A 25,776-nucleotide genomic window follows, 5' to 3' on the forward strand; every position below is an offset into this window, starting at 1 on the left:
ATATCACTGCAGGTTAGTGTTGAATTGTATTGTTTACATGTTTAAAAGGTAATCTGTACCACTGTCAAGTTAATCTGACATATATGGTTATGTATCTTTGGCATGTCCACCTACTACAATATAATTTCCATAATAAGATAATTTATATAATTTCAATTAAAATGCTTATAATAATCTAAGATTTTAAACCGGGAAATAACCAAGGGGTTTCGGCCCTTCACCTGCCTTGATGGACTTTCCTCTTAAATGACCTACACATTCAAAGCACCTTTCAAAGCACCTCCTCGGCAGCAGAAGGTATCGCAGTATTCAAAGTAGACTGGCAGGTGCTTTGAACAATGCGACATGATTGGTTACTTTATTGATCTGTCACTCTGAAGTCCACCAATCCAACGGACCCTTGCTGACGTTGCCCTCGAGCGCTGGTTAATTTCAAACAATTGGGGAAGCCTGAGATTGCTGCAACTTCTTATCATTGAGAACACCACATTTAAATGGAGAAGGAAGGTTTAACCTAGAATGCTTTCGGATTGGTGTCTTAATTATTTGTTTTAATAAATATACTCGGAGTGCGGGTAACCATCACATCTGTAGATCAGGAACTTGAGCTCTAACTGCGGTGTGCTGTGAATGCCCGACTAGCTTCCCGTGGACGGACGGAGTTGACAGCCATGTCAGGTTTGGCGGTACAGGTAGGCTATTTCCGATTGCTAAATGTATTTTAAAAAGTGGATCGTAAAGTAATGTTAATGATTAAATGTAATCAACGATTTTTTGTTTTAACTTTGGGTCAACTCAAGGTAACTTGTTTTGATATAGCTACTAAATCAAGGGCGCACCTGTTTTTCCTGTTTACCTGGATTCCTCCTCCCTTTCCTTGCCATCTCGGCGTCTTTTTAAAGTAACGAACGAAACATAAAGAGCAATATAGTATACCAATTATTGAAGAGGGTAAACCGTTTACACACTTCATAATGTTATTTTTTGATGTGATGCCGACCTTTTCCTTTTCTCACTGCGCAACATTGTTTTCTTTGAGACACTGAGTTGGATGATCGTTCACGTCATTTCATTTCCTCTTGTTGAACGTCCGTCGTGGAAAATTATTTAAATCAATGTGTAGGCCTATTGATAAATTTAATTCTCTGTGATATTCATAATATTAGTTAATTATATATTTGTGTGAACCTGCTTTTAGGATGCAGTATACTGCTTTAGCAGAAGGTAGAGTTGTGTCTTCCTTTTTTTATTTTTTTATTCTTGTGCCTCTAAATTAGCGTAGTCATTGTTTGCTTATTGTTGTTATTACCGACACAGACTAGGTATGTCATGTGTGGGCAATGTGAACTCTGATTTCATTGCTGAATGTAATAGTTATGCAATGGACACACCAGTATCAGTTTCGCCAGCATGGCTTATACTGTATATTCTCTTTAAATCGAGTTGAAACATTGACACTGTAATCAAAAAGAGGAAAAAGGTTAAATAGGCCTGTTGTCGATGTGAATTGTAAAACGTGCATTCTAATATGTATTCTGTACTATATAATTTGATAGTTTGGGCCTTTTGCCCTATTCCCTTGTCCTTTTCACTGATGTGTGACACTGACCAAATTTCTGAATTAGGTGCCCCTTTTCTTCCCTCGAAACTCACGCAAATTCTAGCCCTGCTGTAAATCAAGGATTTGTATTTCCATAATCTGTTTTTCATTTGAATGTAGCAATCGGTTGCTGTCATCGCCGTCGTTGTCATTGTTTTGTTGTTTACAGGGCGGCGGCCTGCAGGGCTTAGGGGACGGCGACATCTTGGACCCGCAGTTCCAGCAGCGGCTGGAGGACGCCCGTACCCTCATCCGACAGGAGATCCAGCGGGAGCTGAAGATCAAGGAGGCGGCGGAGAGGCTGCGGCGCGCCGTGACCAACCGCAAGAGCGTGTCGGAGGTGGAGGGCCAGCTGAAGGCGTCCAACCGCAAGCTGGAGCGGCTGCACTTGGAGCTGCAGGAGCTCCACTCCAGGGCCATGGCCACGGAGAAGGACCACGCCACAGGTGAGCCAACGAGGAGCACGTCGCCTGAACTGAGTCTGACTTTGGACTTGAACTTCTTGGCCTACATGTCATGATTCACGATCGCAGTGGGCTGTAAGCACAAAGTGATGCATTTATCATAACAATTGATGTATTAAGGTTGATAAAGATATGATGATTTAGGTTTTGAGATAAATCCACATAGGCTACATTGTTATTGTTTACACATTTTATAAGAACCTAAGAGTGGGGGAGAATAGCTGTTTTGTGCTACTACAAAATACTATCCTGGTTTTAGCATTGTCGGATGTATTTCTACTTGTTCACGTCATACAGCATAAAATTCAATGTGTTACTGTGTAATTCCCAAGTGTGTACTGGGTCTTGCCCAGATTGTTCAGGCAGAGCGGCGGCAGGTTAACAACAGGGGTGGATGGCTCTAGAATAGCAACTAAGATTCTCTCGTTGTTTTACAGTTTACTTTTGGTGGCCAAGTTTGTGTTTGCCAATAATAGCCAATAACATGCTCACAGACCCCCACCTCCAGCCACATGATTGATCGAAACAAAAATGAAAGAAAGCAAGTGAAACGCCCATAATCCCCCCTTGATTTGAGCGAGTCTGCTCAAAGGCTCTAGAGTGCTGATCTCCATTCAGATCGGTGGGCCCGAGCCTTGGGCCCCACCTGTTCCTCACCTCCATCCTATCTCCTCTAGGGGCCGAGGCCCCCCAGGCCCCCGAGGTCCGCCGCTGGGAGGATGTCACGTCCCCCCGCGCCGTCCGCGTCAACACGCTGAAGAAGCAGCTCACCATGGAGGTCAAGGTGAAGCAGGGCGCGGAGAACTTCATCCAGACCTACACCAGCACCTCGGTCAAGGTGGGCGTTTCCCCACACACCTCCTTTTTATTCATTTATATTTTTCCACTGATGCAATCATGAAGGTACACTACTACTACTAAAGTGTGCAAAGTTGTTTTGGTATAAACTTTATAGGTCCCATATTATACCACCAGGTGTGAGTGATTAGCCGTTACAAGACGTATTGAAATGAAGCCTCTTCTGACATCACAAGTGGGCGTGTCCGTCCACCTAGACTCCTAGAGGCTCAGCCTATTGTGTTAGACTTTTGATTTTTGTAACCGAAAAAAAAAAACGCCATTTGAGATGTATATACAACTTATAGGTTGGTATTTGTAGTTGCAGATTTTCTTTTTGCAAATCTGTATTGTGTTTCACTGCTGTTCTCACATGTAAACACACCATAACAGAGTTTCTGTAATGGCTGGAGATTTCCAGAAGCATATTAAATAGGTCTCTGATATTTTTGATGTCCATTCTACCTGTACCTTTCCTATATTTTGTCCACTTTATATTTTGAAATGCATGTATTTGAACACGGCATCCATTTTATAATCTGTAACATGTTAGCCTTGCCTCAAGGCCATGCAGTGATTGTGTGTTGACTTCTTTACCGTGTGTGTGTTATCCTTATCCACCTGTTGTGTCTGACCCTGCTCTGATCTGCTGACCTCTCTGCGTCTACAGGACCGTAAGCTGCTGTGTACAGCCCAGCAGATGCTGCAAGACAGCCGCACCAAGATAGAGCTGCTCCGCATGCAGATCATCAAGGTCGGCCAGCCCAAAGGAGAGCGCGACGCTGTGGACGGTCAGTCTCCTCAAAACCTCGAAACATCCCGAAATATTCGGCATTGGGGTCCTTTCACTGCACCCCATGTACCGGCCCCTCCTAGTCCTCGGTTTTGAAAGAAAGCTTTTGTCTTATTTAACTGTAGTGAAAAGTATAACTAGTGTTAAGTTCTACCCACAAAAATTAATTCAACCACAGGTGTGTGTGTGTGTGTGTGTGTGTGTGTGTGTGTGTGTGTGTGTGTGTGTGTGTGTGTGTGTGTGTGTGTGTGTGTGTGTGTGTGTGTGTGAGACGTGCACTAAACCAGACTACTTACAGTATGTTGACTTGACTTACCGGTCAGGTGGTCCCCTTGAGAACAGCTCTCTGGAGGTGCGGGTGGCCGAGCTCAGGCATCACCTGAAGATCGAAGCCGCCGTGTCGGACGGCGCCAAGAACGTGGTGAGGCAGCTGAGCAGGCGCAAGGTGCAGGACCGCCGGCTCCTGGCCGAGGTAACCGCAGGGGGGGACCACGTTACCCTGAGGCTGGAGTGGTGGATTCCAGCCTTATTTCCATCACGGCACAATATATATCTTTCTTTTTTTAATTTATTGACATGAATACAGTCTTTGTACATATGCACATCTTTGACATTTATAAATAACATTTATTTTTTACATATGCACGTTATTTCCCATTGATTGTAATGCCCTTACGTAGTTATTTTGTTGTTTTCCTTTTCTTTTTCTTCTATTGTCAATAAAGAAATCGGTTCTCCGGGAGGAATCACTTCAATTGTGCATAATCTTTTGATATTTTTTTTTCCATTCATGGTAGTTTTCACAAAGGACTCTTACCTTGGCACCTGCCCTGAGTTCTATGGCCTTCCCGTGGCTTGTCTTCAGCGTGTTATTCATGGGACCCCCCTTTTGTGCATTCAGGCCCAGGCCACCCTGAGCGAGTCCTGCCAGAAGGTGGACCTGCTGCACCTGTCCCTGGAGAAGCGCCTGGCGGAGCTGCCCTCGGACCACCCCAGACACGGCTCCATCAAGCAGGACCTGACGCACGTCAACGTCAACGCCGTGCGCAGCAGCTCCCTGGACAGCCCCACCCGGCTCCACTCCCCCGGCCCCACCTCCTACGCCTCCTTCTTCAAGCCAGCCAGCCTCACAGGTCGGCTCAACCCCCCTCCCTTCAACCTCCGCTTCACTTTGTCTCTCTCATTTCAGACAATCCTTGCGAATCGATACTATTTGATTGATTGATTTTAGTTTATTTCAAATATGCAAGAAAAAACACGTCACCAACTGGCAGAAACCAAAAACAAGGATCATTTCTTCCTCTTTTTATTAACAAATTGTAAAAAGGAGCGGGAAGTAGTATACACTTGTTTAATCCCACCCCCTTTCATTAAATCATACAACTATTAGGAACTACTACCTGCTTCCTTAAATTAAACTTGCGATGAAGGCAATTCATACATGAACATAATTATGTATTATAAAAGTTGTCCACTTGGAAGCACAAAACATATTTTCTAAAGCTGACGTCAATACAGTACATGATGTATAGTATACCTACATATATACATACAAGTATATGATGTGGGACCTTCCCCAAGTTGACGGGCAGAACGGGTGTCCTGTACGCAGGTCGTCTGGAGGTGTGTCTGATGGGCTGCCAGGAGCTGCTGGAGATCGTCCCGGGACGGGTCCAACAGGCCGGCATGGCGGGCCCGCCGGGGAGCCCCTCTGAGGGCCGCTCGGTCAAGCTGAGGGCCGGCTTCTCTGGACGCGGCGCCAACGGGAAGACCGCCAAAGCTGATGAGCTTTCTTGTGAGCCACTTTGATTCTGCCCTCATGCTAGGGCTGCACAATTAATTGCATACACATCGAAATTTGCAGTTTTTGGTACACAATTAGATAATTGTGATAAATGCATCCAAAATCCTTTTTTATTAAGTGCTTATAACAAAGTGAAAGAAAAAGATTTTGTACTCTTGTCCCATGAATCAAATGCATCTCCCTAGCCCTCACTCTTATTACTCACAATGTCAATGTGTCCATTCAGCAGAGCTTCTATATCATTCGATGTCACCGTCTCTTTGGAGCGTCATGCGTCCCTCGTCTCACTGAGTCATTGTGTGCGTCCCTCTCAGCGGAGATCAGCGCTGTTCTGAAGGTGGACAACCGGATAGTGGGCCACACGCCCTGGAAGCCGCTGGGCAAGGAGGCCTGGGGACAGAGCTTCAGCATAGACCTGGAGCGGGTGAGTGGCCGCCGGAGAGAGAAGACATGCAAATTGTTTATATGATCCCCTGGCGCCGGTGGCTCCCAACCGGTGTGCCTTAAGGCAACACTAGGTGTACTGTGATGAATCTGTGTCATTCATTACATAATCCTGATGGGTTACTTATGTAATACTATTACTAGTACTATTTAGGATTTGCATTATTATAAAGTATAAAGACATCTTTAAGTTGGTGTGCCTTGAACTTCTTTTTTTTGACATGTAAGGAATGGGTCATGATGCTATTGGTTTTAATGGTCGTAGTCCCGGGAGCTGGAGATCGCGGTGTACTGGCGCGACTGGCGCTCCATGTGTGGCGTGAAGTTCCTGCGCCTGGAGGACTTCCTGGACAACCAGCGGCACGGCATGTGCCTGAGCCTGGAGCCCCAAGGCATGCTCTTCATCGAGGTCAGACAGACAGACAGACAGACAGACAGACAGACAGACAGATGTTTACCACCATCGAGTCATTGTTATTTGTATGGTTTCACATTGTAATAATGTAATACAAAACAGTACAGTGTTGCAAAGACCTGATGCTATCCTAAAAGCCAGTGTACCGTCCTAGCATAAAGCCTTCCTATCTGTGGTTAACATATGATATGATGTTCCACATTGTCAGGCCAGGGCAGAGATCTGAACCTTTATTTCTTGGTCCTGTGTGTTTGCATTGGATCCCTTCTCCAGGTGACATTCATTAATCCGGTCATTGAGCGGCGTTCCAAGCTCCAGAGGCAGATGAGAATATTCCCTAAAGAAAAAGGTACCTCCGCCTACCTATTTCACTGTACTCCTGGGGGGGGGTTCTCACAGGCCTTCTGTGTTCTGTGGCATTTCCCAGGGATCGGGTGACAAGGGCTATTGTAAATTCTAAAGTGTCTGTTTAATTACGATTTGAATAAAAAGGGCCAATGGACAAGTATTGCAGAATCTTCTCTCACAGAGTCCGTCTCGCGTCTTTCACATGATTCCTCAGTTTTCAACGAAAGTGGCCCAGATATGGCTGGATTTGATTTGAGAACATTTTGCATTTTAATACTTTTTCCGTATGCAATGATTCGATCTTAATCAAGAATCGGTCCACCGTGATGAGGTTAGGGATGGCAGACGGCTCCTGATGTAACATTTGGAAGACAAAAACTCAAATCGCCAATGTCCTACCAATTTCCTTACCCATGCGTCAACCCCAAAAACCCCCTCGCTGTACTGTCCTCTCGGTTGTTGTAGCTGACCGTCCTCCCCCCCTCCCCCCCCCCCCCGCCTGCAGGGAAGAACTTCCTGCGGGCGTCTCAGATGAACATGAACTTCACCACCTGGGGACGCCTGATGATCATGAGCATCCTGCCCCCCTGCAGTTCCCTGGAAGCCCTCAGCCCTCCCTTCATCGGCGGGGGCACCCCAGCCAAGGCGGGCCGCCCGGGGTAACCACCACCCCACCCCCCCCCCCCACTCCACTAGGGACAGCTTTCTGCGGCGCCTTTGGAAAATGACTCCCCTTCTAGTCTTGATTTAAATGCCAGACCGCAGTATTTGACGTAGTTCAAGTTTATATACACTATGTAGATGCTCATATTGATACTAATGATGAAAAGGCTAATAAAAAAAGAGGACCAGAGCCCAGAGTCATTGAGCAGGTACCAATTTATAATTTGTGTAAAGTCCAGTCACATTAAAGGTCTCCAGTCTTACTTCGTACCGATCTACAGTGCGACGGTGATTGCGGTTGCAAAAGCCTGTGTTTCATCGTTGTTTCTCGTACTGCCTTCCAGAGAGCCCGCCGTCACCAAGCTCAACTTCAACGACGAGAGTCCTCCTTCCTCCAGGGCAGCGAGCAAGGCCGCCAGGAACACACCGACGGTACGCCCTTTTATGGTCACGCAAAACACCTGACATCACAGCAGGGGTTAAACCGTCCCTTGTGTATCAAATTCCATGCTAAAACTCAAACTTTAGTTAAAACTCTCTGCTTCTGTCATACTAGTCGACCTTAGACGATGCCGAGAACCAGTTCCATGATTCCAAAGAGAACCAACGGTTCACTCCACAATCTTTAAAGTGAGTAATTTGTGTGTGTGTGTGTGTGTGTGTGTGTGTGTGTGTGTGTGTGTGTGTGTGTGTGTGTGTGTGTGTGTGTGTGTGTGTGTGTGTGTGTGTGTGTGTGTGTGTGTGTGTGTGTGTGTGTGTGTGTGTGTGTGTGTGTGTGTGTGTGTGTGTGTGTGCCGCAACGCAACAGCCTGCATGATAAGAACCGGTTTACGCGTTTTGTCTTTTTAAACATGGAACATGTGATAGTTGTGCATTTGTCGTCTCAAGCATGTCGGCCAGTCAGTAGCATTTGAAGGGTCTGTTGTTCAAACAGGACGCCTCACATGGTGGACAGTGCTGTCAGTGTGGGGGAATGTGAGGCATGTCGATGTAAAGATTACAATATGGCAGGCAGCCCATTTGCCAAGACGCTGCTGATTCATCCGGGATGTATAAGTCAAGTATAATGACCATAGACAAATGTATTACTTCAATCCGTTATCATATTTTGGTCATTCAATTGTGTCGTGTTGTTTACGCTCTTTATCTACGTTGTCCTTGCAGGCGTAAAAAGGGGATTCAGATGGAAGACTTCTGCTGTCTATCAGTTCTAGGAAGAGGCCACTTTGGAAAGGTGCTTGTGATTCACGGTGTCTCTATGGGTGTGATTGTAAATAGATACTTGTTGTATATGTATTCCGATTGATTTATTTGAGACTCTGTGTCTATGAGGGATTCAGGCTTACTTGGCGTAACATCTATCCTTTTATCCTTTTATAACTGCATTCAGGTTCTGCTCGCGGAACATAAGCGCTCCGGAAAAATGTACGCCATCAAGGCTCTGAAGAAGGGTGACATCATGACACGCAATGAGGTTGACAGGTGAGGAAACCCATGGCACGCAAGTTAAACCTGTTGGAGGCATTTTACTAGCAATGCTAGCTTTAAATACTAGCTTTTTACTAGCTTTAAATTACCTGTCGGATATACATCCGACAGGCTAGCACTCTCATAATTTAAACAGGCCCTTAAAACTCACCTTTCAAGATCGCTTTCAACACATGAACTCCTTCTCTTGTCTCCCCTCCCTCCTTTTAACTATCCCTAGTCTTATATAGCTATTCCAGTTTTTTGTCACCTTTGTTATCTTTTTACTTATACGCATTATTATAAAATGATTTTTATTCTTTGTTCACTCTGATAAGCAACTTTGAGTATTTAGAAATGCGCTCTATAAGTTGAATTTATAATTATAATTATATAAACGGTGGTACCGTATTTAAGAGTTCAACAATGTCACTCTAATCTGCCACTTGAAGATACGCTCTTTGACACGCTAAGTGGATTGAGTAAACATACTGGCTAGAGTGTCAACAAACACAAAGATATGATTCTATGTTGACGCTCCCTTGCGCCGTGATGACTCATGCGATCACACCCTGGCAGCCTGCAGTGTGAGAAGAGGATCTTCGAGGCGATCAACGTCGCCCAGCACCCCTTCCTGGTCAACCTGCACGGCTGCTTCCAGACGGCCGACCACGTGTGCTTCATCATGGCCTACTCCCCGGGAGGAGACCTCATGACGCACATCCACAACGGCGTCTTCAGCGACAAACAGACCCGGTGAGCCCATAGCCCCAGGGAATGCCCTGGGTACATTCAGATGGATTAGAGAAGGATTGGCAAGTTATAGCAAGGAATGATTCACTCTGAAGGGACATTCCTATCTGTTATGGGTTAAAGGCGACCTATTGTAACCGCCAGGTGTGAGTGAGATTAGCCCTTACAGGCCGTTTTGAAAATCGGCCTCTTCTGACATTGCAAGTGGGCGTGTCCACCTAGATGTACGCTGGATAGATCAGTCTACCAGCCTACCCAGTGGACTGTAGCAAACGTTGCTCATCTAGCCGTCATCCATCTAGGAGGACATGCCCACTTGTGATGTCAGAAGAGGCAGATTTAACAAAACGGCTTGTAACGGCTAATCACACTGACACCTGGTGGTGTAATATTTCACCTTTAAAGAAAAAGAGAGGGAGATGGGATCCATACAAACACACAGGAACAAAACATAGGTTAACGTCTCTGCCCTGAGAATGTGTACCATAATAACCCATGTTAACCGCAGATGGGAAGGGTTTAGCTAGGATGCTGAACTGGCTTTAGGATATCCTCATGTCTGCAATACTCTACTGGTTTTGTATTTCATTATTGTACTATTAAACCGTAAAAAAATACTGTGTGTGTGTGTGTGTGTGTGTGTGTGTGTGTGTGTGTGTGTGTGTGTGTGTGTGTGTGTGTGTGTGTGTGTGTGTGTGTGTGTGTGTGTGTGTGTCCAGGTTCTACTCTTCCTGTGTACTACTGGGGCTAGAGTTCCTCCACGCCAACAGCATCGTGTACAGGTGGGTCTGTCTCCCAGATGCCCTCAGTGTTACGTTTCATGGACGGACGCAGGGTACAGGCTTTTCTTTCTGCCCCCCAGGGATCTGAAACTGGATAACCTGCTGATGGATGCGGACGGCTTTGTCAGGATAGCAGACTTTGGTCTCTGCAAGGAAGGTAAATCCCTCAATAAAGCAGCAATATGTGCGTTTAATGGTGCAGCAGGTAAGATGCGAGAGTTGTTAAGACGGGGAGCACAGAAAAGAGCAGAAGAGAGCAAGGTTTTGAAACAACCAAGAAAAAGTCCCCTCTCTGCTCCCTACCTTTTAAAACTTTGTGGATTCATGACGGGATTTGGACTGGGACCAAATCATAGCATCTTCAATCAAATGTTTTTGAAGAGTTTAAGTTAACAATTAGTTTTATGTATGATTGCGGTTTAATATGCTCAAGGTTCAAACCCCTTTGACAGTAGGGTCATTGAAGTGGCCTGTTGTACGGGAGGAAGGGTTTCAGTACCACTCCCAGGCAGCCGGTCCTCGTTACAGGGCTGAGCTGTGTTATAAACCACCTGTAACACCATTGTTACAAGGTCCAGTCGACTCCACACTCCACCCAGGTGACTTTTACCAGGCTCCTCCAGTAATAGATGCGTGGACGTGATGATGGAAAACCGGTTTATTGTATGGTTTGCAAACAGTGATACCTGAGCTGGTGCTGTTCCCATGCACGAGATCTCCCCGTGAGTGTGATTGAGTGTGTGGTGATGTCTGGTTAAACCTGTGCACATTGATTTCTCAGTGTGCAACAGGTGTGCAGCCCCACCCAGCGCCAGAGTTTAGTCAGTGTGACTCAGGCCAGGTGAGGCTGCTAAAACCAGCCGTCATCCACACACACACTCAACAAGTATTTACTCAATATGTAGTAACCTCATGGAACAGCCTAATCCAAGCGTTGTACTCACATTTTCGCCCTGTTTCTAACCCTTACCTCAAAGTAAGTGTAGTTCCATGTTGTTCCATGATGTCATTACATATTGAGTACACGCTCTCACAAGTTTAGAGATTCAAGATGGTGAGACTTGATGAGACTTGATGAGTCTCATCAAGAATTTCTTCAACAATGCAAAATAAAAAAAGAGAAAGTTACAGAGAAACACAAACTGGACAGTAAATTATTTGACTTAAATAAAAATACAATATTAATAGCTGTAAATTAAATAGTATACATTTTGTTAAAGCTCTTCATTACACAGTACATACCTGCAGCGGGACACTGGCACTGGAACCCCTGGGGTCACCAGTCTAGCCTCGTGTCATGTCACGGTCTCACCCCCCCCTCCCACCCCCTCTGTGTGCGTTTGTTCTGTAGGCATGGCCCACGGGGACCGGACCACCACCTTCTGCGGCACCCCCGAGTTCCTGGCCCCCGAGGTGCTGACGGAGAACAACTACACCCGCAGTGTGGACTGGTGGGGGCTGGGAGTGCTGATCTACGAGATGCTGGTGGGAGAGGTGAGTTAGGCCCAATCCCATTCCTACCCCTTACCCCTTCCCCTTACCCCTTCAAAACAAGGGGGAGGGGGAAGGGGAAGGGGTAGGAATGGGCCTTAGTGTCTACACACGTCGTACCGGGTTTATGTAGAAGGCATAGTACTGCTCCCTGGTTCCTGGGAGGTAAAATGTCACTGCACATGGATAATGTTTGACTCAGATATCAGGTTGTTTCCATGAGGAGGGAAACCCGGTCTAGCAGGGAAACGGGGTTATGGTGGTTCACATGCAAAGCATATGGGATCTCTATTTACATATTTCTCTTGTTTCAATGAGCTACTATTCCCAAATATCTAGAATATGATCTATTCTCATAGATAAGTCACAGTAAGTTACTCTATCTACCTAATGATTAGAGAAGTTGTCTGTAACCTTTCGTTAACCTCCATGTTCTCAAACGACAAAAAGGCCAAACAAACACCAAAAAGTGTTAAACCTGAAAACGTTTTTTTCAATGAAATTACAATCCCGGTTCTCAATTTGTAAGGCTATCCACAAGTCACTAGTTCTGTATTCATTCATCTATTTGTTTCTCACATCATCAGTCCCCCTTCCCTGGTGACGACGAGGAGGAAGTGTTTGACAGTATCGTCAACGATGAGGTGCGCTACCCCCGCTTCCTGACGCCTGGATCGGAGGAGGTCATTCAGAAGGTCCGTGTCCCTGCACCGTACACACCGCCCAAAGGGTTGTGTTGTGTTACTTGATCACGTCTGCATCACATCCGGATCCATTTCCTTTAACAGTAAAATCAAGACTAACTTCTTATTCCATTACTTAATCACCTCGACCATTTTAAATATGTATAGACACAACAATGAATGCAGCACATGGTGAAGTCATTACGCGTCATGTTGTTGTTGTTGTTGTATATTTGATACCATTTAAGGCTAACATGCTAGCAGCATCTAATCTTTCACCGCTAACTATGGCTGGTGACAATAACACAGAGCCGGGTGACGTTGATCATCTAATGCTAAGCTAGGCAATGCTATCGATTTAAAGATGGAAATACCTGAAAAGGTCAAATTTTGGCTCCCCAAAGCCGTGGTTCATATGTGTTCCTCCTCTGTGGTGGTGTAGCTGCTGCAGAAGGATCCGGAGAAGAGGCTTGGCGGAGGGGAGGGCGACGCCCAGGAAGTGAAAAGACACAATTTCTTTCGGGTAATAATCAATGAAATATCCTGCTTTTAATAACCTGAGCAAATTCAAACACAAGCATTGCTACAGCTATGAAAGCATATGTGTGGTACCTGAGGAGTCATCCTTTTTAATTCTATGAAAAAACGGTAGATCGATTGATAGATGACACTGCATTCAACTACCACAGCATTCACATCCAAAGTAGCGTCGTTGCGTCGTTTGGCCCCCGTAACGCAGAAACGTTCCCATGCGTTGACAGGGGATGGACTGGAACGCTCTCCTGGCCAAGAAGGTGAAGCCCCCGTTCGTCCCGGTCATCAAGACCCCGGAGGACGTGAGCAACTTCGACGAGGAGTTCACCCACCTGAAGCCGGTGCTCACGCCGCCACACACGCCCTACGTCCTGAGCCGCGAGGAGCAGGACGTCTTCTCCGACTTCGACTTCTCCTCCTTGAGCTGACTCCCCCCGACCCTCTGACCTCCCACCAGCTCCTCCTCTTTCTCCTCGTAGCCTTTACGTCTGAGGACTTTGTCTCTGTGGTTGTTGTGTCCCCATCTTTATTTTTTTTTTTACATCTTTTATAACATAGGGAAGAACTCAAAGGCTGCTTTAGTTTGGGTGCTGTTGGTCAAACTCCATCCTCAGGGATTCGATCAATCAAACACTACAATGGAGTGACAGTGATGGCCCCAAACACGCAATGCTATTGTTGCTGATTGGTTGAAGGGGCCAGGAGTCAATGCCGCACCTACTGTAGTTTGTTAGTTTGAATATCTTGTTAATATAAAATGTTTGTCTTAAGCTTTACTACGCTTTGTAAATAACCCTGCTTTCTCATGAATTGTACAGTCTACATTTATAAAGAATTTGTTATAGATGTCAAAGATATGTACTTGGGCGTTGGTCTGCTTATTGTTGAATTTGTAACTTTCAACTAGTTTTTAGCATAATTTGAATAGTATGTAATGTCTGAAGTGCCCATATAAAAATCAACATGACAAATATTCTAAAATGGGCCAATACTGCCTCCCCTATAACACTAGACATTTATATTGGTTTACAAAGAAGTTAGATGTCATCTGAATGTTGAATTGTAGGTCATATTGTTCTAATGTATAATATTTGAATATTATGTAGTGGACAACTATTGGTATTCAATTCTGTCGTACTTGTTGGGCAAATTTGATCATCGGCCAGTACCTGAAATGTAGCTAACTATTGTGTTTCAAAATGCCATGAAAGACTATTGATTTAATCAATGAAGGGAAATCGAAATAAATTCTGATCCATCAAACAATGGTTGTTTTTTATTCATATTAATTTTATAACCATTATAAAATAAAGATAAGCACACAAATGTTATCATTTTGTTTCCACAACATCTTTCACTGACATTAACTTGCATTTAGCACTTTTTCAGTTAACAGATACTGTAAGTTAAATACATTTATTGCTTTAGAATATCTATTTCACAGGGAAAAGCCATCATGGGAATACCAAACAATGCATGGGGGATTTTAAGTAGCTGTATTAAAAACTACAAATACAAAAGTCAAACCTCTTAAAACCTCTATTTCAAAATAGTAGTCAAAAATACAAAATCGATTGAAATGCTTACTCTCGGAAAATGTAGCACACAAGGATTGTACTAAACAAAAATACACTTTTTAACAAAGTACTCAAAACATAATTAAATACAATTACAGTAGTAGAAAAAAAATAATTGTGCAAAATGAACCCTGTAAAGTTATTTTTGTGTAGAGTTAATAAAACACACCACAGATAATATCAAAACAACCACGAATCACTAAAGTGTAAACGGTACATCAAGAGTATAGAAAATAAATCTGCCAAGGATGGATTTTGATCTGGTATGCATGCTTGGGAGAGCTATCAAACCGTTACGCAAGTTTCCATTTCAGTAAATTTCCATTTCAAGTAAAAGTCCATGAAGGGCAGGGGTAAGGTCCAGTAGGATGGAAGTGCATAAACAAGTCATTGTAAGCTTGTGTGTTACAGGGGTTTTACAATCCTTCGCCAAACCACTCAAACTACACACTTAAACGCAAAGGATATACACCAAAACAATATCGGTTGTTGCTTATATAATATACTTTAAAGATTGTAAACAATTGTTTGATAATGAAACACAGTTTGTTGCAAACAGTATTAGTCCCCTAATAAAGTATAAACGAATGAAACAGACTATATCTACGTCTTAGCTTATTTCATGTCATAGTATTCGCTTATTTCAGAATGATTAAAAAAAAAAATTCAAATTAATTCGAGTACATCTTCACTTTTCCCACTCAATGTAACCAGTTGACCACAAACCCTGGAACGGGTTCACCTCAGCTGGGGCGGATTGGATTTGATCTGGTTCCGACTGCTGCCATGTGCTCTCATTGCCGGTTTCCCTTTGAGACGCATCTAATACAGGGAAGCAGAACACACACACACACACACACACACACACACACACACACACCCCCCTACGGGGCGCCCCTCACCAGGTTGAGCATGTACAATACAGGCTCAGTCCTGATCACAGCGAACCGGGTTCGAATCCTTCCCATGGTCCTTTGGTGCAATTCCTCCCCTCTCTCCCATACTTTCCTGTCTAAAAAGAAAGCTAATCTTAAAAAAAAAGTAAGAAAATGTCCCCTTTGCGATGGCGGGTCCCTCCGGGGTCGGTCACACAGGGTCGCTGCCCTCTCTGAAGTACACCTGCTCCCACACCACCGCGGACCCACCCGGCGCACAGAAGAAGCCCCACAGGTTGTGGGCGGCGCCGCGGTCGAAGGGGTTCTCGTCGGCGCCGCAGTGACGCAGGTAGGAGATGCGGTGGCGGGACATGAACTCCCAGGTGGTGGTGTTGAGGGAGACCAGGTAGAGGTGGGACCCCAGCAGCAGCAGCACCGTCAGCGAGAGCAGGGCCACCGCCGCCGCCGCCGCCAGCAGCACGCCGTTGGAGCGCAGCCACGCCTGCCACGAGTCCGCCGCACTGAAGCCCGTCCTGGGGGAGAGGGAACGGGACCTCAGGGAGCGCCTTTTGTTCAGTGTTTTTTTTTTCGACACAAAAACTTACGAAGCCCTGTGTGTCTTGTCACGTGCCGTATGTTTTTGTTTTTGTTTTAACTTTGTGGATATCCCTCTGTTGATCTAGTCCATTAATTAACGCACACACACATACACGTCTTTTAGCGGTCTTTGCATACCCCTCATTTTGTTAAGGTGACTCCCTATTGGGGTAAAAAACTCAGTTAAGAGCCCTGAGGGATGAGCAGTGTATGTAGGGCTGTACTATTAAGTCAAAATAATAATTGAGATTATCTCGCACAATATTGTGCGATTATTCATTGCGATGAAAAGAACATTGACTCAATTTGCCAACCTCGCCGTCATTTCACATCAAGTCCCATATTTAGCTGTAGGGATTCCTCAGACACACAAGACTCTAGCACCCTTAACACCAACGAGCTGTTGTACAGTGTGTCATTCAAGTACAAGGCGTCCAAAAGCAAATGCATTCATTCCATTTTTCTCCTCTGTTTTCTCATCAAATGCAACCTTTCGGGACGCAGACGCCCCAAAGCGATGCAAATTCGATTCACTTTCGCACTATTGCACAATTACGCAATGAAGAGGGGGGGGCAGCCCTGACTGCATGCAGAGCATCATGGAGGGGCTCCACTCACCAGGCCATGTGCAGCCCCCACAGCAGCACCAGCAGCTGGACGGCCAGGTAGAGCACGAACCAGCGGTGGTTGCGCTCGCCCACGCAGTTCTCGATCCAGGGGCAGTGGTGGTCGTAGCGGCGCACGCAGTGCTGACACGTCTGGCAGTGCTTGGACCTCATTGGCTGCTGCTTTGGAAACACGCACACACACACATGCGCGCGCACACGCACACACACACACACACACACACACACACACACACACACACACACACACACACACACACACACACACTTTCATAGATCCTATTCGAATGGCCTATCTGAAATATTCAAAGAAATCTCATATAGTATTCTATTTATTTAAAAAAAATTAAAGTTGGGTCATGGAATCAATGTACGCCTTTTTAAAAAAAAAAAGCCTTTCATGACTACAAAATGTATCAACTGAAACTATTTCCCCTTATCACCTTGCTGAAGCTGCACTAGGTATTTTCCTCGTTCCACAAGTTCTCAGAGAATATCTTGAAACGAAGACGTAGCGAAACCCTGAGCTTTGAATACTATTCCCCCAGCCTGTTCTCACCTGCATCATTACACAATTCCTTTAATGAGCGAGAGAACGAGATGGTTGAGATAGGCTCTTGGCTACTGAAACCAAACAAAGGCTGTACTCTGTAAGAGTGTCAGAGTGACGGTCCCAGACAACTGCCATGGGACTTAGTGGTAAGAGTGTTTGTATTTCAATCAGCATGGGCTTAAAGAATCAACCCCTCACTGCTTAGCACTATGGTGTCTGAGTAGCAATGGTCCATCGACAGATGTACTGCACTTACGCTTGCATCAAAGACTGCTGGGAAACGACCATTTGGCCCAAGAAATTCAAATCTGCGTTGTCTACAAAGACATTATTCGAATATTCCACAATATAATATTGTGTTTTCTTCTGCGAAATCGAGTTGGGGTGATGTAACGGAGAACTTGGCTACGGGGCTACTGCTGTTGTTATTCTATACTGCCGCGAGATCCCGTGTTAGATTGCAGGGGACGGCCGTGGCAGGTTCAACCTGTCCATGACACACATGCATCGTCCCACAGCGGGTGACGTGAGGCACCGCTTCTCAAACCGCAGGTTTCGGAAACAGGTAATGCACTCCAGTCGTTCTAAAAAAAGAACATTGCACGTTCAAACCCGTGTTTGTTGATATGTGCCCACCGAACACCCAATGAGGACACATCAGACCATGGAATGAAGTTGCAGTCAACAAATCACCAACCACATCAAGATCACTCATTAATCTACTCACTTTTGTAAATATGACTTATTTTTTTATATTACCTATTTGTCTTGCACATTTGTTGGAATTGACAATAAAGCTGACGGTCAACTTGAACTTTGAAAACTGACAATTTCAATCAATCAATTTGAACAGGCTCTTTTCATAGCTTTAGCATCATAGGTCAAACACAGGTGTCACTCATTACACTAATTATGGTTCCCTGGTACATTAAAGTAGCAGACGCACATTTAGCGTTATGAACGACACCAGTGTTTGTTTGCCCTGCGATCCCCTGAGGACAGGCGCTGTGAACAGGGACGGTTTCTGGCCAATTGTCTATCTGGGTCCCAGAGTCTGAGGACCAGTGCCACCCACTACTGGGCCCTGGCTGAGAACAGTGTACCTGAAGCAGGCAGTGTCCGCAGCGGCGCTGGCGCAGGGACTTGGAGGTGGGGGGGGGGATCATGTCCTGCTGCTCCTCTGTAGTCCCCAGGGTGAACTGTTAGCACAGGGGTCAGAGGTCGGGGTTAGGTGTTCAGAGAGCACCAGTATGGGAACTCACAGGATCAGGATGGACACACAGAGAGAGGGGACCAGAAAGCTCCCATCACTGATGATCTTAACCTCTTGAATCCCACCGTATTGTGCCATCATCCTATTTTGCGTTCATGGTTGTTATAAGAATTCAGAAGTTGCAAGCATATGGATTAGAATATCCAAATAAACAAGGTGTCACATTATCAATGTTACTGTTGAATGCATTAACATTACATGCATACAATTACATGAATGATGTCATCCGGGTACTGAGGTATAAGATGATACACACAAGACAAGAAAAGCAGTAATATACTAGTTAACTATGACAACAATAATGCAATGAACCTCCCCTCATTACGTCATGGATCTCGATGCCTCCCATCACAGAACAATGAAAACTGTCCTGTGGTGGGAAATATACTGTATGTATTTATATTGTTCTTCAGGCTGTTAAATGAAACAGCAGAACCTCTATAATAGTTTTCCTTAAGTTAGTTCTACATCAAGTATTAACACCTTATCAACACACATAAAATGACATGCCAGTAGCATCATGCAAAAATTAGTCACCTGCAAACCGTTGTCATCGTTGAGGATGAATCCAGGGTCCATCAGGGAGACGGCGAAATAAAGCAAGACGGACACCAGCACCAGCAGGACGAAGAGCACGGGCTGAACAAGCCTGCCATTCTCTTCATGCTTCCGCAGATCTTCCAAAAAACAAAACACCACATTCAGTATACGGAATGTTGCAGGACAACAACAACACGTCACAGCGTATATGAACATCTAATTTTAACCGCACAACGCGTCTCTTACCTGTATCATGCAGGAACAGGATGAGGGTGATGACCCATGTCAAAATAACATGAGCTGTTCGTACAAGGAACCCTGAGCCGAATACATTTTTGAACATCGTCCTAGCATGTTAGAGCGTCAACCTCCGCGACTTCTCCATTGATCATAGTCCGCTCCCCTCCAGGACCCCCGCTGGGCTCAAGTGCGTCCGACCATGAGAGATCTAGCTAGCAAGCAGGCAGCCACTGCCCCAATAAGTTGTTTGATAAAAGTCCTTCATTTTTTACAATCGCAAGGACAGATATCCCAAAACAAAATACTCCGCTGTACATCAAAAAATACAATGTATAATGTATATCGCACGATCGTTGGATTTATCGTACAGCATCTGCGACGTTGTGTGCTAAGCGTCAGATTCCAAAGAACACACAGTTGACTAATTAATATTTAAACGTCGCACCAAGAGTCAATAAATCAGTCGACCAAAAAAAACAAGTGCAACAAAAACAGAATATTGATACAATACTGTAGATACTGTAGAGCCGTCAATCCGCTACTGTTTGTTGTCGATTATTGTTATGTAGGTTCACTTTCATTGGTCTTCATCTGTCACGTGAGAAGCCCCACTAGTATGGCACGGTTAAGGGATATTTGATCCTTCCTCTCTTCCCAAAGCCTGTACTGTGTCAGATCCAATGACATCTGTACAAGCTTAGATCACAATGACATATTCGTAGTAGCCTATACGTCTGTGCTATTTAGCTTTTATTTTATAAAATCTTTGACATTGCATGACCAACTTATTTTTTTGTGTACATCAAGCAAACCAGGGGTAAAATACTAGGGTTTTAATTCACATTCATAAAAAACAACATTTGAAACCATCCCTTTTCATCCTTATAAAGCTGTATGTACTAATGCAATATTTTTCATTTGAAATTTCTGTCAAATATTTGCTAAGCACATTGAAATATGACCTTTGGTTACAATAATAACTATTTAAAGAATTACATATGGGCAATTATTTTAAACAATGTTTAACACATTTGAAATACTGATGGATGACTCATTGCATTAATGGAACACTGATTATTTGCTTCTATTTGGAGATTTGTTCCCTACTCAACCCTCATTTTATTTAAGAAGAATTTTACTGATCCCTTTTCTACATTTACCATCTTATTTATGATTTAACAACACTTAAAATTATTGTGTGCCGCATCCATGCATGGGGCATGGGGTGACTCACTAAAATGATTTATTTGTGTTGTGAACCTTTGTGCAGCAAGCCCATAGTCTACTGCCTGTGATGTCCAGGATATATAATGTGATGTTTCACAGAGTTGGCAGGTCCTTTGCTCTCTTCTCATCCAGAATAAAGGGCGATGTTAGGGTTGACCCTCTCAGAAGCCGCTCCAGGCCCTACAGGCAAGAAGAGAAGCCAAGTGTCGGTGATCTATTTTGCTACAACTCCGAGGCTATCTGTGTAGGGTGATGTCATTATATCCAACATCACATCAATTTATAAATGAGGAACAATTCATTGTTATTTCTCATTTAGACATTGAAATCACGTGAAAGCACATTAAAATGCATACGCTTAGAAAGACATTGATGTGGTTTGTGGTTTAAAGAGCGCACAGAGGCGTTTAGTTAATGACCTCACCTCTCCAAAGTAGGACACTAGAGGGGAGATCTCACACAGAACAGGAGGATCTTCTTCGGCTGTCACCCTACACGAAACACACGAAACACTCACTTTGTGATATACATTTCACGTTACATAAGGATCTTCTACGCCCGTCACCCTATATGAAACTCAACAAGCACTAGCTTGGTACAGTGCATTTCCCTCTACCAGTTGAAGAACCAAAGGGTTGGCATCCCTGCGTTTTGTACTGAACTTGACGGCAATATAACTTGCTTGAAGCGTGCTTAAATTGCAAGTAGAGTCGCAATGGCATGAAAAAAAAAATCATTATTTCCCCGACACACTTGGTCCTCTATAGCTGGTGGTGGTCCCTTGAACGTTAAATATGATTAAGAAATGATAAGGCTACGGTAGGCTCAACATTTCAATTCCACTTGCCTTTCACTCAGCTCTAGATTGGTCTCATCTTCAGTTACGCTGCGTTAAAGCTAGTTCTTCGTTAAAAAAACGAAACCAGCTGTCATCACATTCAATTCTAAAATCTGTTTACTCCATACTTGCCTTCCACATCATTAAGTGCAAACCGGCAAGTGGCTCTTTAATACAAAGTTTGCTTCATTTGGACGTGGGTACATTGTGACCAAACAGAGCTCGGCTAAAGACCTGGTGGGCACGGTCTTCCCGTGGTCGTCTGAGAAGGAAGCCCCAGCCGCCAGGGCCCAGCGGCAGTGCTGCCCCAGCAGGGAGCGTCGGGCCGTGGTGGGGGTGTCTGTGGAGGCTCCGTCTGCGTTCTTAAGAGGAGAGAACTCCTCCGCCCGTACCACCTCAAAGGCCACGAAGTTCCTTATGACGAACAACAGAGTGGGAAGGTTTTACTACGCGCTGCTCGAGTTCGGACGACATTAAATACAAGAGGGCAATTGTTTTGCTGTCCGTGTGCAAGACTTAATGTCACATAATGAAAATGTAAAAAGACAATGCAAAAGTTAAGAACAGACTATCTTACACACGTCGTTACAACTGGTTCCTATCTATTGAATTAGCCGAAAGCTGTTGGGACAAATGAGATGTGTCGTAAATTTCCTTATAATTAACAAAGAGTGAGATAATGCAGAGAGAGAAGCACACAGACACAGACACACAAACACACACACACACACACCCACACGGACAAACATTCGTGTCGTAGCCCACCGTGCGAATGGAAAGACGTCAAAAACGAATTTCTCCATCTTGATACCGTTAGGTTTGGAGGGTTTTACATGATTTCCACATTCATCAACGAAAGGAACCTTCTTGAGTGCAACGTGTTGCTTCAGTTTGCCCTGGTGCTCCCTGTGGAATAACAAACACACCCACACAAAAGCACCAATTATTAAGGTAAACTCAGACTTAAACTCAACAACATGAGCTTGACCTAAAATACGAAAACAACATTAATCAAAGTGAACATAAATATTAAATCACAAAAACCTGAGTCCTTAAAAAACATTTTTGGTCTAAATCCATCAACTAGCTCCTCAAGTATAATTCACCACCCCCTCTAAAATTAACCTCAGTGTAAATGTCTCCCCTTATTTAGTTTGGATGGAAGCCGATCTCCAAATAACCATGTGTGTACTGAAGTGAAAGCCTCTTACTGTGCGACTTCCTGCAGAAAGGCTCTGGTGAAGAAGTGATTGCAGATGTTTCCAGCGCTGAACACCAGCTCTCCTCCGGCCCCCCTTCGCTCCGCCGTCTCGGGACGGATCTCGCTGTACTCCACCACCTGAACCACGCCGTCCACCCTGCACACCACCCCCACCGGCTCGCTGGGGGACGCCTTTGGCACCACCTTACACACACACGCACACACACACAGATTATCAAATGTCAAAAGAGTACATTCGATAGCTTAGAGGCTGTTTTTAGACCGATCTCGCCTAAAAGCAATTCACATTATTTGTTGATCTTCTGTAAGGCCACAATCACAAAAAAGTGAAATAATTAAATCTGTCCAAGCTGGAACCCCAACACTAAACCCTAATATTGCATCGCAATATTGACAGAATCGCAATATGGTATCGGCCGTCAAAGCTCTGTCCCCTCGTATGCCGAGGTCCCTGCTGATTCCCGTCTCTATTCAGGATCCTGCCATCACTCGGTGTGTGTGTACCTTGGCGCCACAGTCGGCTCCTCTGCTCACACAGAATCCGATGAAATGGGGGTCTGCCAGCTTCACCAGGATGTTGTCCACACAGTACACGTGGAGGTACTCCACCCCTCGCCTCTCCATGTCCTCCAGCACCTTGTTGTCCACCAAGGCCTGGTACAGACCGCCGTTTCCATCTAACCGGGAGCGCACAGACTTTTTAGCAAGATATTTATTGAACGGAAGCCTGATAGTTTACTTTCTTTTTCACTTTGTAATTCAGTCTGAGCGTGTCTTCCGTCTCCAGAAGTTTTTAGAGACACACGATATTTCCGGATGTATAATTAAAACAGCTTCAATAGTAGAATCCATAGACTTTTAAGATACCTTAAAGGCAAAACAATTGGCCTTGGGAGTAATCATGTTGGTGTCTGAAGCTCGTTATGGTCACGCGGATTCTGTCAGTATATATTTTTTCATGAACCGCCACAAAGATGCTGCGTGGACAAATGAATTCAGGCAAAACAAAATACCACTTAACCAGCCGACACCCCTTTGTGTACAAATATAGTATTCCCCTAATGTCCGTCTTGGTTCTAAACGCTGAATTTCCCCACTCAGCTGGGATCTAGAACCAAGATTGCTGAATACCCGGTGCCATGGCGATCTTTCCTTTGGCCTGCAGGAGGACCTTTCCATCAAAGGTCACGGCAGGGATCATCCTCTGCTCAAACATCACAACGTTGGACGGATCCAGGCCGAAGAAATCGTTCTCCTTGAAGAAACTTTCTGTGGGGCTCAGGGTGAATTCGCTGGTCATTATGTACCTTAGGAGTACAGTTAAACACACAGATACACACATGTGATTTGTCAGTGTATCCTTCTCAATCAAAGTAGATAGATAGACAAAAGCTAATTCTGCTTCATCAACTCTTTGAGACAACACTCAACAGGCTACATAAGACTATTTTTCAGACTATTCTCAAACTATTCAGCTTCTTTGAAATCTTACCATGGGACAGTGCATTTGGTTTCATGTTTCAAATCTGCCAGATTCTGTATTTTGCGAATGCGTTCCGACTGGATTTGGTAGAGAGTTTTCCCACTTGGGAGCCCTACATCGAACATTCCTTTGGGGTATGGGACACCAAGTCGCGTGCCCTGACCACCGGCCAAAAGCAGAACTCCAACTCTATTCTCTGAGATCTGCAACAACCCTGTGAAAACATGATGTCTGGTCAGGCAGGAGACAAGCTTTTGGGAAATTCTAACCACAATAAAATGCAGTTGCATGTCTTTTACAAGAGGGGGCGCTGATCCCACTGTTAAATTTTACAGTTCAACTTCTCTTTATCATTGTGATTTAGATTACGTTTATTTCTTTATTTTTTTTCATTTGTGACTTTAAATCTCTTTTTTTTACTCTGATTAATGGATTTCACTCCATCTCAACAGCTGAGATATTCAAGGTTATTTTGTTGAAAATAGACAAAACATAACAAGTCTGCATGTTGTGTAAACAAATCTTAGACTGAAGACAAAGATATTGTAGAATACACGAGGAACGTCATTTCACATAAACTACGTAAAAAAACGTAGCTTATGACAAAAAAAAACAACAACAACGAACTACCAGAATAGAATACCTTCATTTTCCCACTGAACAAGGGTGGCTTGATCACTCTTCAGGAGGCTGCCCACAAACTCCTCAGTGACCGGCTGTATGTCCGGATCCACTCTTTCAGGCTGGGACGCCGCAGCAGAGACCGCATCTTCGCAGTGTTGCTTCAACGCGTTCAGATCCAGTCCAGACAATTCGACGAGAAAGTCGTTCCTCTCATCCTCAGACAACTCGGACCAGAACTGAAGAACGTGAGATTGCCCTGCACGATCTAAAAATGATGTTACCTCCTCCAACGAAAGCATTTTGGTTCCTTTTTAAGTATTTCCCCCAAGTGGGTCTCTGGCTTGTATGTCTGCAGGATATGAAATGTCCCGGAGCGGGCTGCTGTTCTGAAGCAGAGGTAGGCCTATATCTACGAAAAACTCGTGACAGGAGCAGGAAAAAACAAGGATGTCTTGTGATGATGATCGAGTGTAGCGCTATCCAGACTCCAAGCAAAATAGATCGTCAGAGTTCGCATTTGTAAAAGATATGCATGGGTTTGATTGAAAAAAACAATGTCGTCGTCCCGTATTACTCCTTTTCTCGAGTAACAGTAGCCTAGACAGAAGTCGGTAAACTCGACTGGTATTTCGTTTCGAGCACTACGAGTTTAGCTGACAGCGGAAAACGGTTTACGCCAACTAGGGACCGTCTTAAAGTTTTAGAAATCCGCGCTGAATTGAAACGTCGTTTAAACGTGTACTAGAAGATCATAAACGATTACGGAGATTATTGGCTATTGGGTGACGGCCTTTTTAAGGATTTGAAGTCTCAACGATTCACAGGATATCTTTGTTTTGGTCCAAGCAATATATAATGAAAACCTACTATGTTTCATGCAATTCGGACATAACGGAAACGGACCCCTAAATGAATAATTATTCATTATTTACCAAACTTTCCACTCAATATATTGACGCCCTCAAAGGACATTGGTTATGGAGACACACAAATTTGATACCACTATGAATGCAGAACATATTT

The 25,776-nt window shown here is 44.5% G+C and overlaps 3 protein-coding genes across 3 annotated transcripts; 1 reads left to right on the top strand and 2 right to left on the bottom strand.

Annotated features, from left to right (window-relative positions):
* Nucleotides 1–387: 387 nt before the first annotated feature.
* Nucleotides 388–14,446, top strand: pkn3 (protein kinase N3). Its single transcript, XM_056588283.1, has 22 exons — nt 388–692; nt 1,770–2,046; nt 2,742–2,902; nt 3,572–3,692; nt 4,018–4,166; nt 4,596–4,827; nt 5,307–5,489; nt 5,813–5,922; nt 6,208–6,351; nt 6,631–6,706; nt 7,211–7,364; nt 7,713–7,800; nt 7,925–7,998; nt 8,533–8,602; nt 8,759–8,850; nt 9,415–9,591; nt 10,308–10,370; nt 10,451–10,527; nt 11,722–11,864; nt 12,449–12,556; nt 12,987–13,067; nt 13,306–14,446. Exons 1-22 carry the CDS (start codon nt 672–674, stop codon nt 13,504–13,506), a joined length of 2,802 nt encoding a protein of 933 aa, XP_056444258.1. The 5' UTR covers nt 388–671; the 3' UTR covers nt 13,507–14,446.
* On the bottom strand, nt 13,949–19,959 carry zdhhc12b (zinc finger DHHC-type palmitoyltransferase 12b). Its single transcript, XM_056588290.1, has 5 exons — nt 19,366–19,959; nt 19,117–19,256; nt 18,410–18,505; nt 16,746–16,912; nt 13,949–16,063 (listed from the first exon to the last, which is right to left on the bottom strand). Exons 1-5 carry the CDS (start codon nt 19,460–19,462, stop codon nt 15,742–15,744), a joined length of 822 nt encoding a protein of 273 aa, XP_056444265.1. The 5' UTR covers nt 19,463–19,959; the 3' UTR covers nt 13,949–15,741.
* A 139-nt stretch (nt 19,960–20,098) lies between these two features.
* Nucleotides 20,099–25,653, bottom strand: uap1l1 (UDP-N-acetylglucosamine pyrophosphorylase 1, like 1). Its single transcript, XM_056588289.1, has 9 exons — nt 24,773–25,653; nt 24,139–24,343; nt 23,778–23,953; nt 23,151–23,323; nt 22,636–22,829; nt 22,190–22,330; nt 21,659–21,838; nt 21,011–21,077; nt 20,099–20,766 (listed from the first exon to the last, which is right to left on the bottom strand). The coding sequence occupies exons 1-9, from the start codon at nt 25,050–25,052 to the stop codon at nt 20,680–20,682; spliced, it is 1,503 nt and encodes a 500-aa protein (XP_056444264.1). The 5' UTR covers nt 25,053–25,653; the 3' UTR covers nt 20,099–20,679.
* Between the last annotated feature and the right edge of the window lie 123 nt (nt 25,654–25,776).

The sequence above is a fragment of the Gadus chalcogrammus genome, chromosome 4, assembly GCF_026213295.1.
Source record: "Gadus chalcogrammus isolate NIFS_2021 chromosome 4, NIFS_Gcha_1.0, whole genome shotgun sequence".
In the NCBI taxonomy this organism is placed as follows: Eukaryota; Metazoa; Chordata; class Actinopteri; order Gadiformes; family Gadidae; genus Gadus; species Gadus chalcogrammus.

Coding starts and splice junctions, on each gene's coding strand:
- zdhhc12b (XM_056588290.1), bottom strand. CDS start 19,462: ATGTTCAAAAATGTATTCGGCTCAGGGTTCCTTGTACGAACAGCTCAT. Junction 18,506..19,116: donor ACGATGACAACGGTTTGCAG/GTGACTAATTTT, acceptor CTGTGCTAACAG/TTCACCCTGGGGACTACAGA. Junction 16,913..18,409: donor GCGGACACTGCCTGCTTCAG/GTACACTGTTCT, acceptor TTTCCAAAGCAG/CAGCCAATGAGGTCCAAGCA.
- pkn3 (XM_056588283.1), top strand. CDS start 672: ATGTCAGGTTTGGCGGTACAG. Junction 2,903..3,571: donor ACACCAGCACCTCGGTCAAG/GTGGGCGTTTCC, acceptor CTGCGTCTACAG/GACCGTAAGCTGCTGTGTAC. Junction 8,851..9,414: donor ACACGCAATGAGGTTGACAG/GTGAGGAAACCC, acceptor ACACCCTGGCAG/CCTGCAGTGTGAGAAGAGGA.
- uap1l1 (XM_056588289.1), bottom strand. CDS start 25,052: ATGCTTTCGTTGGAGGAGGTAACATCATTTTTAGATCGTGCAGGGCAA. Junction 23,324..23,777: donor AAAGATCGCCATGGCACCGG/GTATTCAGCAAT, acceptor GCTCCCGGTTAG/ATGGAAACGGCGGTCTGTAC. Junction 22,331..22,635: donor TTTCTGCAGGAAGTCGCACA/GTAAGAGGCTTT, acceptor GTTATTCCACAG/GGAGCACCAGGGCAAACTGA.